We start from the raw sequence: 19,407 nt of genomic DNA, 5'->3' as shown, positions 1-19,407 counted from the left end.
TTAAATCATGCATACCTTGTCAGTCTGGCAAAGTCTATGCACCACTTCTCAAAATGTTTTAAAATATACAAATATGATAAAGGATTTAAAGGAATCTCATACTAAATATAACTATCATTTAATAACAAACACATGTTCTTAGACCCCCTTTTAAGAATCTTGTAGTGTTTCTTAAACTGTGGGTCACAAAATACAGGTGTGAGATGAAGGAAACTAGCAATGATGAAGCAGAAACAGTATTGGTTATAAAGCAAAAGGGCAAGGGTTTGATTTCTGGCTTTTTTTCCCGAGAACTTGGGTTAAGTACTTAAACCTTCTGTGGACTCCAATTCCTCATTTGTTAAAATAAATTTGCATGAATCATTACCTGTGTGACTCAGAACCAGAGTTTACACAAATCAGACTGCATCATGGGTCTTCTAAAAAACCATACTCTTTAGTCTGTGTTCCTATTCTGAGGACTACCTAAAAATATATATATATATATATCATATCATATCTGGGTCTCAGGAAGGCTGATGATTTAGTTACTTTGTCATCACTGAGACCAAAATTATTTGAAAATACAAAGGACTCATGAACAACATCATAACCAGTCAAGACAGAACTCTTTCTTTTACTGCTCATCCCCACCTCTCTGGGGAGGTATGAAGAGCTCCAGACCTAGAGCTGTCTACTGAATAGGTCTTCATTCTCCCTAAGGGAAAGTGCAATAGGTTGTTAAAGTGTCAGGGAATCTAACCTTCCCCGGAGCCCTAGTTCCTTGGTGAGTAGATACTATCCTTCATTCAATCAATGGACAAAGCAATATGGATTTATTATATATTTAATATTCCTTGAGATAATACTAAGCATTGGGCATATGAAGAAAGTCAAAGAGCTCACATATTAATAATAGAGAAAACCATAAACAACTATGTGCAACATATAATACCGACCTAAGGTGGGACTTTCATTTAACCACAAAAAGAAAGGAAAAAAGAAAGAAAAGAAAGAGAAAGGAAGAGAGAAAGAAAGAAAGCACATGGTATCAAGATCCATTCCTTCCCTCCTCAAATCCTGAACAAGCCATAGTCTACAACAGCGCTCCTTAACTTTTTTCCACTAGGGACCCCTTTTAGGATAGTGTTGGTTGTATGACCTGAGGCCATGTGCAGTTCAAAACATGAACCCTTTGTGTTCTGAACCCAGGCCATAGTGAAGTTGTGCTACATAACACTGACAAGTGCTGCCAGAAACACCTGCATATTTAATTTATAATTAATTTTTGGTCCTTGTCCATTCAGAAACTTTTTACAATTGCCAAATTTTTCACAATCTTATGTGGAGTCACCATTCACGGTTTAAGGAGCACTGGTTTACAGTATCTGTGAAGAACAAAATCTGGGTTTATTCCTTCTTTGCCACATGTCATCATATTCTGATATACAAAGGAATCAATTAGTTGGCACTCCTTATCAATATCACTGAATGTTCAGATGATGAGTGGTAAGAACACGTTGCTGAAAATTGAAGCCCACTCACCCTGATCATCATGACAGCACAGCGGATGTCGTGGATTGAGTCATAGACCTTTTTGGAGGCATCCACAAACTGGCTATCATCAAACTGGTGCATGGCATTTGTGCTGAGGGCTTCCAGGGCGATGTTGACCTGCGTGACAAACTCTGGGATTGCTGTTGAAATAAACACAAGATGGGAGGAAGGATTATTCCCTGTGGCTTGATGTCAAGAACAGGATCTTGGCAATTATCATCTCATCTTTACTAAAGAATACTAAAGATATTTAAAACTGGAATTTAGCTAAAAATATATATATACACATACACATGTGTGTATGTATGTATGTATGTAATTATATATACATGTGTCTATTTAGTCATATATAGCTATATATGTATATAATTACATAAGCGTACATAGATACATATGTGTATGTTGTATTGTGTAATATAGATAGATATCTCTTTCTGTCTCCCATAGATACACACATATGTGTGTATATAACTATGGAGATATATATATATGTGTGTGTCTATACGCATATATATCTCCCATATATACACATATGTGCGTATATATATCCATACATACATACCTATATAGGCATACATATATACACACAGTTAGGTGGTGCAATGAATAAGAGTGCAAGGTTTGGAGTCAGGAAGACTTATATTTCTTAATTCAGATTTGAATTCAGCTATGTGAACCTGAACAATTTACTTAACTCTGTTTGCCTCAGCTTGTCCATCTGTAAAATGACTTATTGAAGAAATAGGCAAACCAGTCCAATATCTTTACCAAGAAAATCTGGAATGGGTTCATGAAGAGTTAGACATGACGAAAAAATGGCAACTTCAACATTAGATAGATGGATGGATAGATTTTTGTATGCACATATGTATGTTTCTGTATATATGTATGTTTAAAACTTTAGTAAAAGAGGCAGTAAAAACTTAACAGAATCCTCAAGGTGGAGTTAAGAACAACGGGACTGAAATCCTGCTTGACACCTCTGGGCTAGGTAAACCTGGAAAGTTACCTCTGCAAGTTAGAGACTAATAATGCCAAAGATCCAAGAAATATGGAAAGACTAAAAAGAGATAAAATATTTAAAATCCCACTTCATTCAGACAAAGACTAGTTAAGAAGGAGACAGATTTTGGCAGGAACTATGAGAGAGCCATTTGTCCATATGTCATACAACATAAAGTTTGTATATAATCCCAGTATAGGCACACCCCTGCATCACCCATCTGGTCTACACATCCCTTCATCACACACTGAGGAGATAACTGCTAATGGGTACTACGATGAGTTAGGCCCTGTGGAGGATGCAAAGAAATAAAAGATTTGAACTCACGCATTAACTAGTTCACAAGAAAGCTATGAGCATAGATGGATTACTAGATTTTGAGTTAGGAAGATCTGAGTAAAATCCTTCCGCGGCACTTATTGACTGTGGGACCTGGGTAAGTAATATAACCTCTCTCAAACTCAGTTTTTTTAGCTCAAAAATGGTGATGATAATAATACTATCTAAATTACAATGTTGTAAAGATACAACAAGAGAAAACATATAAAGTGCTTGGCAAACCTTTATAAGAGCTATATAAATGATTGTCATCATCATGATCATCTTCATAATCTATTTGTTTGAAGCACTCTGGTGCAGTATTCATTTTAGAGTCAAATGCTCTAGGTTCAAATCATTTCTTTGAAGTTGATTTGCTAGGCAGTCTCTGATAAATTACTCATGGTTTGATGCTTAAATTGTTTCCTAAGATTCAGTTTTTAGCTGGTTAATGATATGTTGAGAGAGGGGGGTTTCAGATCTAAGATCTTGCATTCTGGAATTTTAGTAAAAAAATTGTCTCTGCAAAATTGATCTGTCTAGGAAAAGAAAAAACAAAAAATAAGGAGGGCTGAGTGGAGAAAAGCAGTGGAGAATAGGGTTAGGGAAAGGATACTATAGACTGTGAAGTAGAGGAGAACTAGATTTATAGTCACTACTTTGGCCAGTCACTAGCTGTATGATCTTAGGGAAGTAATTTATCTGCTTTAGGACCTGGTTTCTTCCTAAGTAAAATGGCAATAGTAATAACTATAGCTGTTATCATAGAGGGCTATGGTGAAGACTAAATGAGATAGATGGTATACATGTCATTTAACATAAAATGTGAAAGATAAAAATCAAGGATTTAAAGTATACTATAAACACACACATTAATAGTTTTTTCTCTGTTTTAACTCCTTTTTCACCCCTCTTACCACCTATGTCGCCAAAAGATTTATAGTCATTATTATAGTGTACCAAGAACATTTAGCAATGGAGACATTCTAGCTGATGGGGAAAGAATACTGCATTTATCATGCAATGCGTCTTGAGTCCTGGCTTGTTCACTAAACATGGGACCTTGAGCAGGTCCCTGAGCATCTCTGAGCCTCTGTTTTCTGGACTTGATTGGATTCACATATTGGGGGGTACTAAATGATCAACACAATATCTTTTATCTCTCAACCCCATTACTGTAGGCATATTTGAGGAACTATCAGAGAGGACAAAACAAACAAAAAAAAACTATCTTGATTTTCACTGAACAATGTGTTCAGGGTTCAGGGAGGTTTTGGGAGGTGGTATATTAGATCTTGAATGACTCCAATAAACATTTATTAAGCACCTACTACATGCCAGGAAGGGTGCCAAGGACAGAGGCTACAATTAATAAAAAAGAGAGACTCAAGGAATTTACAATCTAAAGGGGGAAATAACATAAAAAAGGAGGCAGGAAAGCAGGGGAAGGGACAACAAGGGGTGCCATGCACAGGAGTAGAGGGACATATTGTTGTGTGGGAGATTGAAGTCAGGTAGGGTAGCATATCCAAAGTGGAGTGATCCAAGTCTAGTTTCTGCTCTCTATCAAGACAGGTATTGCAAGGAATTGGATGCTCCATCCTCCCAGTCCTCCCCTGAAGAGGGGAGAAGGGATTGAGGGAGGTTGAGTTTGAATTGGCAACATGATGATGAGATCAGAGGCAACTGGGTGGCATAGTGGATACAGGACTCAGTCTAGAGTCAGGAAGACTCACCTTCCTGAGTCCAAAGCCAGCCTCAGATATTTACTAGTAGTGTGATCCTGAGCAAGTCATGTAACCCTATTTGCCTCAGTTTCCTCATCTATGAAGTGAGCTGGAGAAGGAAATGGCAAACTACTACAGCATCTATGCCAAGAAAACCCCAAATAAGGTCAGAAAGTGATGTATAAGACTAAAAACCAACTGCTGATAAAGTTAGAAATCATGAGTTTATACTGAGAGAGGCAGCTTATCCAGTGGAGTTGAAACCAGGGATGGCAACAGACATAAAATAGCAAAAAAATAAACAAAAAGAAAAAACACAGTGATATTAACAGATACAGATGAACATCATAGGATGATCTTCAGGAATGGAAACAAGAGGAATGAAAATCAGTACAAACAGCACACAAAAGAGTACTGCAGAATGTGGAATTTATGAAGGAGAAATCTGGCAAATTCCAAAGACTCAAATGATAAACACAATTGAACAAATTTTCTAGATGGATATTCCTTTTATTTTAAGTTTAAATTGATTTTTTGGGGGGAAATACAGTTGAGACTTGTGATTGCAATGGTACAGGTAATTATCTTGTGGAAAGCTCCTTCAGTGGCATAAGTTGGATTGCCTGAAAGGACAGCACATGTCACCTCATGCTGGCAAATGTACAATGATCTTTTCTTTAGCACAATTTGATTATAGGCTAAGTGGCATGGGTACTTGATTGTTTCAGTTGAGATAGAAATGTGATTTCTTTTCATAGTGTGAGCTGAAAAATCATTTCCTGAGTATCAGAATTGCCCTAACCCTTACCTAAAGGACCAAAGACTGACCTGGCAAATTGATGACTTCCTAGGAATGAAATCAACCCTTCAGTGCTGATACCTTTTCAGGAGATGAAATTTATGGGAACTAGGAAATTCAGTGGCTAGATAGCATGCCAGATTTGTATCAGGAAGCTCTGAGTTCAAATCCTTCCTCAGACCCTCACTGTGTGTTTCTTGGAAAGTCTCTTAAATTATCTCAGCCTCAGTTTACCAATGTGTAAAATGAGGTTAATAAAAGCACATACCTCACAGGTTTTTTGTGAATTCCAAATGGGATTACATTTATAAAGTACTTTCTAAACCTTAAAGCATTACATAAATGACAGCTTGATGTTATTGTAATAATAATAATAATAATAATAATCAAAATTTGTTACATTAAGGATTGGAGAACTTAAAAGTTGATAACTGCCATCCTCTTCCAAATCAGACCTTCCATTGTAGAACATAGGAACAAACTATACTAGACCAAGAATGTTGTGCTAGAAACAATCCAGCCTCAGTCCCTTAAAAAAACAGTCATCAATACCTTTTAAGTCAGTCATTTCATGATATTCCCACTTACAGTATTACAAAGAAAAACAGCCAAGACCAATATCTGACAAGCCACTGAACTTAACAACACAAGCAGCATTCTGCATCCAGTGTCCCACCTCTTGATCAAAAGTAGAAAGATACTGATGTCCAGAGAATAGAAGTGACTTGTCCAAAGTTGATTAAACAGGTGTGTGTGCATGTGTGTATATGTACATGTGTGTTCAGTAGGTTCAAAATTTGTGACTTTATTATATAGGGAGTTTTTCCAAAACAATAAACAATTATAAAGTTCCTACTATGTACTAAGAACTATGCTAAATTCTCCAGGGGGAAAATACTCTAACAACATAGATCAACAACAACTCTACAACTAAGAGATTTAGAAAAATGCCTTTGGCACTGATAGTTCAAGTGTCTTACTGAGGGTCGCACAGTATGTGTAGAGGCAACAGTATGAACCTAGGTCTTTCTGCCAGAGGACTAGTTTTCTGTCTACTACAATATGTCTCCTAATGACTTTCAATGCACCTATGAGGACTGTAGTAGTACTTTTAATGAGAAGGAAAACTAAGGCACAGAGATGAGAACTAATTTGTCCAAGCTAATGCACAAAATGTCAGGATCTTGATGAAGTTCAATGTAGTAGAAGTAGGGATTACAGATCCTCTGACTCTGATCTCCTCTCCCCCACACTTAAAAAATGTTCTTTAATTATACCACAAAGACCCTTGTCTCTCTCTCTCTCTCTCTCTCTCTCTCTCTCTCTCTCTCTCTCTCTCTCTCTCTCTCTCTCTCTCTCTCACTTTCCTTAACATTTTTTTTTCAAATAGGTGGCCTAAATGACCTCTGAGATTCTTTCCAGCTCTAAATCTAGGATCTTGTGACCTGATGAGCCAACTGATATTAAAGCAATCCCAAAAAGGCCACCAAAATTCAGCAAACAGATGTATCCATCTCTTCCAGTCTACATTTTCTTTCCTTAAAAATGATTTTGACATCCGAGTCTTTACCAGTAAGCAAACTGCCTGCTATCAGCATCCTTTGGCAGCTTTGGGAGAAAGCCCTAATTATGGGAAGGGCGGGTTATTGTGTCATGGACAAGAATGTAACAATAAATTATAGTATTTTTAACCAGATGCAACTCTGCCTCCCCACGACTGCTGCTCATCCTCATTTTAATTCCTCTAAGGTTCCTTTCAATAATAAACTAATATTAGCTTCAATTAAAATAGAGACCTTTAGAAGCCAAAACTTAATTTCTGGAGGGTAGATGGAAATGGCAACTTCCTTCATATAAGAAAAATCTAAATGGGCTATTCTTAGCTGGAATGTAACATATTTGGCATTTCATTAACCTTGGCAACAAATGCGAGTAAGTCTTCCCTGGTTTGTGGAGCTGCCAGAATCAGAGGGGCTGTGGGCATTTTGGTTTCCTTCTCTTTTATACTCTTATGGAAAGACTGAATGAGGTGTCATTTATTAGCTGGTGATTGTTCATTGGGAAAAAAAATCACTAATTATCAGAAGTGACTTAGCTCAGGAGAATACGGTGCTCAATAGATGATAGAAGACCATTTAATGGGAATGATCCTAAGAGGGCGAAGAGAAATCCATGACGATCAATAGGGCATTATAGATTAGGAGTTCTTAACCTGAGGTTAATGAACCACAGAGTGTCAGTGCATAGACTGCAGGAAGATAATAAACTTTGATGAGGAATAATTGAATCTTTATTATAACTAAACTCCAAATGAAATTTCACATTTCCTTCAAGTGTTGCAAAACAATACTCTGAGAAAGAGATCATAAGATTTACCAGACCACCATAAAACAACGAAGAACCCTTGGTGTAGGGGAAGATAAGATGCATGCATTAGCAAATAATAATAACATAGTAAAGTTTGCTAAGGACATATATATATATATATATATATATATATATATATATATATATATATATATATATATATATATACACACACACATATATTTGTTTATATGTATATAATATAATATAACATAATATAATATAATATAATATGATATATAAACTAATACAAAGTGCAACAACTCCTTCAGGTAGGTACCATTATTATTTCCATTTTCCAAATAAGGGAACTAAGACTTGCAGGGGTTAGAAGACTTGGCCAAGGTCATACAGCTAGTACTCTTAACTTTGTTTCTATTTTCTTTCCAAAAGCAAAATTATCTTTACATTGAGAAAAATAAGCAAAAGGAAGTACATATTACAGATAAGTGGGAAAATAGAGGGTAGTTAAGTGTTCTTAATGAAGTCGAGGTATTTGGTCCATATGAACTTGATCCTAGCCTCCTGTAAGACACTGCAGATGTAATGCTGAACCACTGTCAAGGATATTTTAAAGATCATGGGAAACTGAAAATAAAGCACTTGTGAAAGGGCAAATGCCTCATTTAAAAAAAATAGGAAAGTAGTCAGAGTATTCAAATTCTTGGACATGAATTTTGGCTTAAATTCCCAGGAGAATTCTAGCACAGATGATTAAATAACCGATGGGCAAATATATAGAAATATGCCTGATAGCTGCAAAGAGTAAGTATGGCTTAACTGAGAACACAGTAATGTAATTCACTTTTTTTTCAAACAGGATAAACAGTCATAGAACAGAATAATGTTGGGCACATAATTTACCAAGATTTTAGCAGATCTTTTGGTGAACTGTTCTTTGGGAGGAGAAAGAGATTTGGATTGGATGATAATACATTCAGATGCATGGATGGAGTCAGAGAGTGATAATGGTTCAATTTCAATTTGACAGTAGGTCTCCAGTGGAGTACTATGGAAATTTGTTGTATTTAACTTGTTTTTAACCTATAACTTAAAAAGATAATATGTTCATGAAATTTTCAGATGGCACAAAGTTGAAACACATTGAATTGCAGAGTCCAAATCCAAAAGAATATTGACAGGGTAGGGCACTGGGCTGATTTGAATAAGATGGAATTCAATAAAAAGAAATGTAAAATCATCCACTTAGGTCAAGCTCACAAGGATTAGATGTGAGAGGCATAGAAAGATGGTAGTTGTTCTGAAAGTGATTTGGATGCTTTTGTGGCCTTCAATCTCAACATGAATGAATCAGTGATGTGATGTGACAGCCAGACAATGTAATGTGAACTTGGGCTGCCTTGGGAGGAACAAAGCTGCTGGGAAGAGGAAGCTTCCTTTCACTCTACTGTGCTCTCAACAGAGTCATCTGCAGGACTGTGTCCGATTCTGGATGCCATGGTTTAATGAAGACATTGATAACCTTGAGAATGTCTGGAGAAGAGCAAGCAGGTGAAGGGTCTAGAGTCTATGACATACAAGAAAGAGACAAAGGTGCAAGGTATTTTTACCCAGGAAAAAATAGACTCAGAGGGAACATGATAATTGACTTCAAGTCATTCTGTGTCTGACAAGAGGAAGAAGGATGGAGGAATTAAGCTGGTCCTTTTTTATGCCCTGAGGACAGAACCAGGAGCAAAGTGTGGAAGCTGAAAAGAGACAAATTTAAAGTTTGATTGGGGGTTTTGGGGTGGGAAAGCTTCCTCATATGTGGAACTGTCCAAATGCTAACTGTGTGGCTTCAAAAGCAGATGAGTTCCCCTGTTTCAGAAGTCCCTTCCAACCAGTCAATCCTATACTCAGTGATTCCATGCCTTAGTCAAGGAAAAAACTCAAGTCTTTGTGGTTCCACATCCAACTGTCTGCATTGCTTCAGGGACGTGAAAGGGCCTGCTTTGGGATCAACAATAACAGGACTAATATACAACATTTATATAGCAATAGAAGGTTTGCAAAGCACTTTGCAATGTTAAAATCTTACAGGCTGCAAGCAGTGGAGCACAGTGAAAAGGCCATACAAATATTAATAAAAGGTCCTGACTTCAAGGCCCAACACTGGGCAAGTCACTTAAGCTTTCTTAGATTTAACTTCTACACATCTAAGAGGAAAGTGTTCTACTTAGTACTTTGTGGAGTGCCTTCTAGGTATGGAGTTATGATACTAACTTTGCATTATGAAACTCCATTTCTATAGGTGAAAACATTGAGGCTTAGAGACGTTGACACTTACCTGCAGTCATACTATGAGTGAGTGTCAGATTTGAAATATTAACCCCACTTCAAAGTGAAAGAATAGAAAAAAAGGAGAGAGAGGGAGAGGGAGAGGGAGGGAGACAGAGAGAGAGAGAGAGAGAGAGAGAGAGAGAGAGAGAGAGAGAGAGAGAGAGAGAGAGAGAGAGAATAATATAATGATTAGGGACACTAAACTAGTTAATCATCTTTTTGAGTGACGTGCTTATTCTCTCTCGTGAGGCTCCTGAGTTTAGAACAAATAAGTAAAACATTGCTGGATTTTTCATCCTAATTCCTCCCTACTCACCTGTGTTTTAAGAATGGAGCACAAGGTAGTATTAAAAGGAGAAAAACACAAACACAGAGAGGCAAAAAATAGAGACAGAGACAAAGAGAGAAATAGAGACAGAGACAGAGAGATGTAGAGACAAAGGAATATAGACAGAGAGGGGAGAAAGAGACAGAGAACTGTGCAATAATTTACATAGAATTATAAGCATATTTTTTTGTGAAATTCTTCTAGCATAAGGGAGTTCTTACTGGATGAATATGGAGTCTCCCTATTGACCCTTGCTTTCCACAACTGAGTTCACAGCGCCACAATCCCTCAGTGTGGGTGTGGCTGTCAATAGGTTAAATTTGTGTCTGGATACACAGTTTATGTCTAAGAGAAGGCCTGTATGCCAGCTAGAGATATCAGAAAAACAACTCCTTAATGAGTTCAGGTGAATGGGAGTGAGTTCAATGCAAAGCTCTATTGAAAGTAATGGGGAAGAGGTGGAAGGGGGAAGAGGAAAAGAGGTCCTAATATACAGCTCAGGCACAGACGTTAACATGGAGCAAAACTCACATAAAGACAGCTTTGCATTGAGGAAGACAGACGCAGGTCCATTCAGCAGGAGGGGGGTACTCTTACAGGAAGATGTGTTCCCGCTATAGGAAAAAGTGTGTTCTTAAGTGCCCTTCTGAGAATGGGCTCCTTCTCCTCTGATCCTGAGTGGACTCCCTGGAGCTGGCAATTTGCAAATCAGAAGTCAGGACAAAATGTTATTAGAGTAGGGATGGGGTTGTCATCAGGAAGAGAAAAGAAACTGGTGGAAGACAAAACTGTACTAAACTTTGGGGAAAAAAGTTATGTTAGTGTTTGTCCATGAGTAAGTTCTATAAAAGCTAGTAGTCTCCTTTAAGAGGAGACTGTCACTACCTCAAGACCACAAGGTCTTATATATATGACCACTTTGGCCCAATCTTATAACAGGAAATTTGTGGAAAAACAAAGAAACAAGAATGAAAATGAGAACAATGAAATGTCCAATAAAAAGGAAATGTTTAGATTAATATATTATATTGAATTGATCTAATGGATTATGATAATGACAGTGAGACCAAGAGGTGTGAAAAATAACAAAAGAAAAATTCTGGAAAGAAATTTATGAAAATAATTTATGAAAATTACGAAATAACACAGGTAGACATTTTTAAAGCAATAGCAAAAGCAAAATGATGGCACACACATGAACTAAGACTATGCGGAAGGGAAAATGAGTTTAGATGAATGTACAAAAATCCTAAAAAATAAGTTACAATGATATATATGCATTAAAAATAATTAGCAAATGGAAATTGTTAAATGATGCTTCAGTTGATCAGATCGATATTTAATGCTGTTGAGGGGGAAAACATTTAATTATGGATGGAGGGCAGTAGGTATAGTGGAGATATTGTACTGAAAGCTAGGAGATCTGATATAAATGCAGCTTTGTTATGTAATAGTTATAACATCTATGGACAAACAATAGAATCAGAGAATCTCAGTATTAGGCAGCTGGCATCTAACCCAATGCTGATCCAACAGGAAATGCCCATATCCAACATATCCAACAAGCAGTCATCAAATGTTTGCTTAAAAACCTCAAGTGAGGGAGAATTCAATTGACTGCCTCCTGGGGTATTTAGCACACTCTCATTCCACTTGAGGATGGCCCTAATTATTTTTAAAAAATGTTTTGTTTTGTTTTGTTTTTACTGTTATGAAAGCCAAAAATATTTTTAAAACTGTTCTTGATTCTACTTTCTCGTGCCAAACAGAATGATTCTAACCTCTCTTGCTGAGAACTACATTGCAGAATTAATAGAATGCCCCCTCAGATAGTGACTAGTTGTTTAATCCTGGTCAAATCACTTATTCTCCCTAGGTCTTATTTTCTCTCACTAAAATGAAGAAGTTAGACAAGATGATCTCCAAAGTCTCTTCAGTTTCCAAATTCAATTAAATCTTAATCTTTACTTCAAACGCCCATTGTTGAATGCACTTTTCATTGCCTTGTGGTCAGAAAAAAATATACATTTAATATTTCTGCCTTTCTGCATTTACTTGTGAGGTTTTACACTAATCCGCAGTCAATTTTTGTGAAGCAAAGGAAGCCACAACATAAATATAGGTATACTTCTTTCTATTCTGAAGAAGTTGATCATATCTAACTTTTCTAAAATCATATTTATTTCATTAAATTATTTATGTTTAAATTCATCTAAATAAGAGAGGAGGTAAACTGAGGTCCCCTGTTGTTATAGTTTTACTCTGTATTTCCTCCTGTAACACATTTAACTTTCCATTTATTAATTTACACATTTTGTCATTTGGGCAATATATGTTTATTATTAACTCATTGTTTATCATACTTTGTAACAAAACGTAGTTTTCCCTATAATTTCTTTTCATTAGGTGTATTTTTTTGTTTTTATTTTGTTTGAAATTATTATTACTTCCTTTGGCCCTTCATCTTCTTCAACTTAATAAAATAGATTCTGCTCCAATCCCTTATGTCAACTCTGTGTATAAGCTTTTATGTCAAGTGTGTTTCTTGTAAACAGCATATTATTTTGGATTCTGTTTTCAAATCCATTCTCTTGTCTTCTTACATTTTATAGGTGAGTTCATCCCATTGACATTCACAAGTATGATGGCTGACTAAATTTTTCCCTCCATCCTATTTTCTTGTCTTTTTCCTGCTCTTTTTACCCTGTCTTCTCCTCAGGAGTCTTTTTTTTTTTTTTTTGCTTCTGAGCAATGCCTTCCTTAAACTGTCTGCCCTCTTATCACTCAACTCTTTTTTTCTTTTTCATAACCCCTTCCCTTCCTATTTCCTTTTGGAGTGAGATGAATTTTTTTTTACTCAATTGTCTTTTTATGTAAATTATCTTCTCCTTGCATGAGTTCATATGATAGTGAAATTCAAATGTTACTCGCTCCTCTCATCATTCCCTCCACACTCTTCTCTCCATAGCCCATTTATGTGAGATATTTTTTCATAATTTTTCATCTCTCTTTCTCCCTCTCCCAGTGCATTCCTCTTCTCGCTCTTCCATTCTCCTTGTAAATCAAACAATGTAACAAAATCATACTTAGTAGACTCTCATTAACATAAATAATTTGAGGGATTAGATGTGCATTTTTCTATTAGCTGATATAAATGGTTTGACCTTGTCTAGCCCTTTATGATTTCTCATTCATGTTCATATTTTTAAGCTTCCCTTGAGCCTTTTGTTTGCATACCATTTTCCTTTCAGCTTTGGTCTTTTCATAAGAATTCTTTGAAAGTCCTCTCATCAATATCCTTTTTTTTTCTGTAAAATTATGTTGAATTTTGCTGCACAGGTTATTCATGGTTATAATCCTAGCTTCTCTGGCTTAAAGAAAATCATATTCCAAACTCTTTGATCCTCTAGATTTTATATGATCCTGACTATGAATCTATAGCATTTGAATTATTTCTTTCTGGTCATTTTCTGTACATTCTTCTTGACTTGGAAAATAAGAATTTTGGCTATAAAATTCCTGGGAGTTTTTATTTTGAGATTTTTTTTTTCTCAGCAGGTGATTAGTAAACTATTTCAGTTTCCACTTTGTCTTTTGGTTCTGAGATATCTGGTCAGATTTTCTTTCCTTGAAATATGTTTTCCTATTCATTGCTTTTTGGGAGTCCAAGGATTCTTAGATTGAAGACAGGTAATTTATCGTCCAGGTTAGTTATTTTCCTGTGAGATATTCCACATTTTCTTCTATTTTATTGCCATTTGACTTTGTTTTATTGTTTCTCATGCCTCATCTAGTCATTAGTTTCTGTTCACTTCTAATTTTTAAAGAGTTACTTCCTTTAGTTTCTTTTACCCCTTTTGCAAAGCTGTTAATTCTTTTTTCATAACTTTCCTACAAAGCTCTCATTTCTATTCCTGGTTTATCCTCTACCACTTTGTATATTTGAAACCTATTTCACTCTTTTTTTAATCTTCCTTTAGCTCTTCCAGGAATTCTTATTGGCCTTGTGTACACTCTATATATTTTCTTTGAGGCTTTGCTTGTAGATGTTTTAGTCATTGCATTCTGAGTTTGTTTCAAGAGATTTCCTGCCACCATACTTGCTTTTTAACTATCAGATTAATTTTGTTTGTTCACGTTTTTAGCTCATTTCTTCAATTTAGTTAAATTCCCACTCAAATCTCCCATATAACCTCTGATCATGACCTTAATATCTTATTTGAAAAAATTAATTGAAAGGTGGCTTCTTTATTATTACTCATTTTGCATCACTCATATACTTGCTGCTAGTCCACTCTATCTTCATTTGTCTTATCCTATAAGGTGACCAATCTCCTGAATGACAAAGTCTTCTATATGCACAAGTAATCTTATTCCATCCAACCTTCTTTGGTATTTTGTTCCCTCCATTATCCCTACTGTTTCGCTAATCTTCATTTTATCCTTGTTTATTGACAGCTTGTCTTTTGCCAAAAAATACACCTCTACCTGCTTTTGACTTTAGGCTTCATGTTAAATACAAGATGTTCACCTCTGAGAAAGGGATATCTGATCTAACCTTTTGTCTTTTATACCCTTCTTCTTTCACAGCTCAATCTTGGGGGTCTATAAGTTTTCAGTGCTTCTAAAATCTCAAGCTATACCAGCATAGTCCCTGCCGTGGCAGGGCCAAGCAGGCAGGGCCAAGCAGACAGGGCCAAGAATGAAACCCCAGGTGATCTGAAGCTGCAGACATATTGTAAATTCTCAAACATATCAGCTCAGGACAGGAGACCAGTGGAATCAAAGGAGACAGAAGCACAGAACCCCAAGTAATTGCAGCAGCCACTCCTGAGACTATCAGTCAGCAGATTAAATGTCTGTAAGTCACCGACCTGAACTTCCAGGAGCCAAGATGGTGGAGTGATCAGTTATTGTTGTGTCCCTCCCCTTGTTGACCTTGAAGAGCCCAGACAATATTTCCCCAGGATAAATCCTGAAACAGTGGGATCAGCCAAAGAGGCAGTCTCTTAGCCCAGAGGCTAGGAAAATCACAGAGGGGATGTCCCTTGCTCTGTGACTAAAGGGGAGCAATGAAGGACCTGAGCTGTCCCAGATAGCTCCACTTCAGTAAACCTGGAGGAGATTCTGAACCCCAGGAGTGTGGAGCCTGCAAACACTAATACAAGCACCCCAGGTGTGCCTCAGCACCCCAGGGGAATTGGGAAGACATTAGCACAGATTGGATCACGAATCACTGAGCTTGACTATACTCTAGCTCAGCAGAGGAAATCTTCTGTAGCCAGATCACCCCTCCCCCACACTTAACACAGCTGCCTCCAGGGTAACTCCTGGGAAACCCAGAAATACTTCAACTGGTCTCTGCTTTCCAACACCAGCCAGCTCAGGACCAGGTAAGCTGCAGCATGTTAGCTTCTAGCTGAAATAACCAGAGGCTGCAAATCAAGTTCTAGGCACAATAACTGTGAGACAGAGTCTCCTGTGCCACAGAAGCAGAGATTTACTTTAAAGGACAGGAAGAAGGTGATCATCATGAGTAAAAAGCAAAGCAGAAAAGAAAAGCCAATAAAAGCCAATAGAATCTTTCTATGGGGACAAGGACCAAAACATGAATACCAAAGAGGTCAGCATGGAGATTGTACTTCCATCTGAAACTTCAGAAAGGAATGAGAACTAGTCTCAAGAGCAAAGAGCATTCTTGGAAGAACTCCGGAAGGATTTTAAAACCCAAATTAGAGAAATAGAAAAAAAAAAACTGGCCAATGTTTTTAAAAATATGAAAAAAGAAATCATAGAAAAATAGAAAAATTTAAAAGGAAAATTGGACAAATAGAAAAGGAAGGGTAAAACCTTACTGGAGAAAATAACTCTTTAAAGGAACAATTGAACAGATGGAAAAGGAGATGCAAAAGTTAACTGAAGAAAATAATTTGATAAAAATTAGAATTTGGCAAGTAGAAGCTAATGACTCTATGAGACATCAAGAATCAATCAAACAGAATCTAAAGAATGAAAATATAGAAGAAAATGTAAAATATCTAATTGGAAAAACAACTGACCTGGAAAAGAGATCCAAGAGAGAAAATCTAAGGGTTATTGGTCTGCCAGAAAACCAAGATATGATAAAAGAGCCTGGAAAATATCTTCTAAGAAATCTTCAAGGAAAACTGCCCAGAAGTCCTAGATCCATAGGGTAAAATAGTTGTCAAAAGAACCCACAGTCCACCTCCTGAAAGGGATCCCAAACTAAAAACACCAAGGAATATCATTGTGAAATTCCAGAACTGTCAAGTGAAGGAGAAAATATTGCAGCCAGCCATAAAGAAACAGTGCAAATATGAGGAGCTACAGTCAGGATCACATAGGACCTTAAAGCTTCTACTTTAAAAAATGTAACAGATTGGAATATGATATTCCATAAGGTAAAGGAGCTGGGACTACAACCAAGGATCAATTACCCAGAAAATTTGAGCATAATATTTCAGGGAAGGAGATGGGCATTCAATAAAATAAGGGATTTCCAGACCATCCTGATGAAAAGGCATGAGCTCAATAGAAAATTCGATCTTCAAAAACAGGTCTCAAGTGAGACATAAAAAGGCGGACAGGGGAAAAAACTTGTTTTTCTATACAGCAAACTGTTTACATCCCTATAAGGGAAGATGATACTTGTTAATCTTGAGAATTGAGTATTTATTGTGATATATAAAAGGGATACACATAGATACAGGGAGTGGGTATAAAGTAAATGTCAGGATAAAAATGTGATTTAAGGGTGTGAAGGGATTTTAATGGAAGATGTGAAAAGTAGGAGGCAGAAAAACGTAAATTACACCACAGGAAGAGGCACAAAATTATTTCAGAGTAGAAGGAAAAAGGGGAGGGGGATAAGCATTGTTTGAGAGTTAATCTCATCTGATTTGGTTGAAGGAGGGAACAAAAAGCACAGTTAAGTATAGAAATAGAACTAACTTTACAGGCAGGAGGAAGGGAAGAGGGGAAGAAAAGGGAGAAGAGACTAAAAGGGAGGAAAGAAGTAGTGAGGGAAAGGGAAGTAAAAAAAGGAGGGGCCTGGAAAGAATTATATGAACTGCTTCTGAGTGAAAGGAGTAGAACCAGGAGAACTTTGTACAGAGCAATAACTACAGTGTGTGACGAATTTTTCTGGTAGACTTAGTACTTCATTGCAATGCAAAGACTTAAAAAATTCCCGGTGGACTCTTGAGGCAAAATACCTTCCACATGCAGAGAAAGAACTATGGAATTGGATCACAGAATGAAGCAGATATCTGTTTATTTCCCTCCTAGTTTCAAATCTCTGACCAGTTTGGATATCTTGGTTATGTGTGGTTGAGTTTTTGCAGACTACCTCTGGATTTGTTATCTTTTAGTCTAACAGAAGTTTCTCCATATCTAGAGTGACTAAACTTCTGGTTCCCCCTTTGTTTTTGTTTCCCACTCTGGATTATTTCACTTTAGGCTTCCAAGCAGGATTAAAGATTAGAACTGAGTGTCCATTATGTTCTTGCATTCAGATATACTCAGCTACCATTTTAGACATGTTCCTTGCTTCTTACATGGGTAGGGTCCCTACTCTCTCAGGAATATGACCACTTCCTTCCCTGTAGAACCTTGAGCCAGAACTTGCTAGTGGGAAAAAGAACTATCAGATGGCACCAATTCCTGCTCTCACTGTCAGTACAGGGGTCCATTAATATCTCTTTCTATTCAAGTGTTCAATATGCTATAACCCTTGAATGCTAGGCTATTCCTTGTTGCTACTACTACCACCTGAGCCTGCTACAATTTCCACCTAATGCCACTGCAATGTTGAGCTCTTGCTTAGCACCCACTCCAGGGTACATAGATCTCTCTTTCTGTCTTCTTAAGGTTCTCTTTGCAGAAAAATGAGTTACTCTGTCTTTTCTTGACTTTCCTCAATTAGAATTCAGTTCATTTCTATCTTTGTTGCAGGAGAGGATTTGAAGGAGGTAAGACAAAGCTGCTAGCTTTCACTCACCCATCTTGACTCCATCCACAAACTCCAAATCCCAATTCCATACAACTGTTGTTCAAATATTGAAATGTCAAATCCATTTCAAGGATTATCTGCCTAGATCAAGAGTTCCCACTGGGTTAAACTCTCTGAAACTTTCTTCATTTAAAAAGTGAATATGAAAACAGAACTTGTACTACCTATCACATGGGGGCTGTTGGAGGAACAGTCAACCTTGGCCATCCTTCAAGTATTACAGAAACTGGAGTTGCCTTTTAGATATTCATCTTACTTTTCTTTAAGTAAATAATGGTTTCTGGTTATTTTCAAGTGTCTTCTATTAAAACATGAACTACTGGAGAGAAAGTAGCAGGTTTTTTTTTCCTTTCTTTGAACCCCCACAGATTAGTACAATACATGCTTGGCACATGGTAAGAGCTTAATAAATGCTTGTTGACTAACTAGCTGTTAGAGATCCAATTTTCAAAGGCCCTAAGTTGTTCCAAGGGTATAATTTAAAGATCTCTGATGCTTTTCTTAATACCTTAAAACTTCATTTCATGTATTCAACAGAAGATCAGATGATATAATAATTGGCTTGTGAGCCAGAAGGAGATTCCCATTAAGATCAATGATCAGAAATGAAATGTCTTTCCCAAATTCTGTTATTTCTCATTCTATGTCTTTAGTCTGTTCCACAATAAATAAAGCCATGGTCAAAATATTGCTAATTATTCTTTTATTTCTAAGCTGAGGAACTCAATGTCAAAAAGCTATGCTAAGTCACAGCTAAATCAGCATTTCTCAGTATTATGCAGGGTGCACAGAGATGGTTTGATGAGGATTGATATACTTTGAGCCATATAATATATGTAGAGATTTATCTTTTATGTTCAATAATCTGAATGGACATGTACTATATGATTACTGTGCATAAGATCCTTTCTATTTTATTACTATCGTAATAACCAATCTTGGTGAGGAGGTGGCCTTGGCTTCTCCAAGGCTCTGCCAGCAGATTTTGATTAACAGTTACTCTGGCAAGTTTTA

The 19,407-nt window shown here is 36.7% G+C and overlaps 1 protein-coding gene across 3 annotated transcripts in view; it reads right to left on the bottom strand.

The window, feature by feature from the left end:
- CTNNA3 (catenin alpha 3) overlaps window positions 1-19,407 on the bottom strand; it is a 1,968,199-nt gene that overhangs the window by 414,060 nt on the left and 1,534,732 nt on the right. For all 3 annotated transcript variants that reach the window (XM_072628814.1, XM_072628812.1, XM_072628815.1), the window contains one exon: window positions 1,525-1,676. In XM_072628814.1, coding sequence (XP_072484915.1) covers window positions 1,525-1,676 — 152 coding nt within the window. The remainder of the gene's footprint in view (window positions 1-1,524; window positions 1,677-19,407) is intronic.

This window comes from Notamacropus eugenii, chromosome 1, assembly GCF_028372415.1.
Source record: "Notamacropus eugenii isolate mMacEug1 chromosome 1, mMacEug1.pri_v2, whole genome shotgun sequence".
Classification (NCBI taxonomy): domain Eukaryota; kingdom Metazoa; phylum Chordata; class Mammalia; order Diprotodontia; family Macropodidae; genus Notamacropus; species Notamacropus eugenii.
Note: the sequence above shows the minus strand (reverse complement) of the source record. Positions and strands in the feature narration are given on the sequence as shown.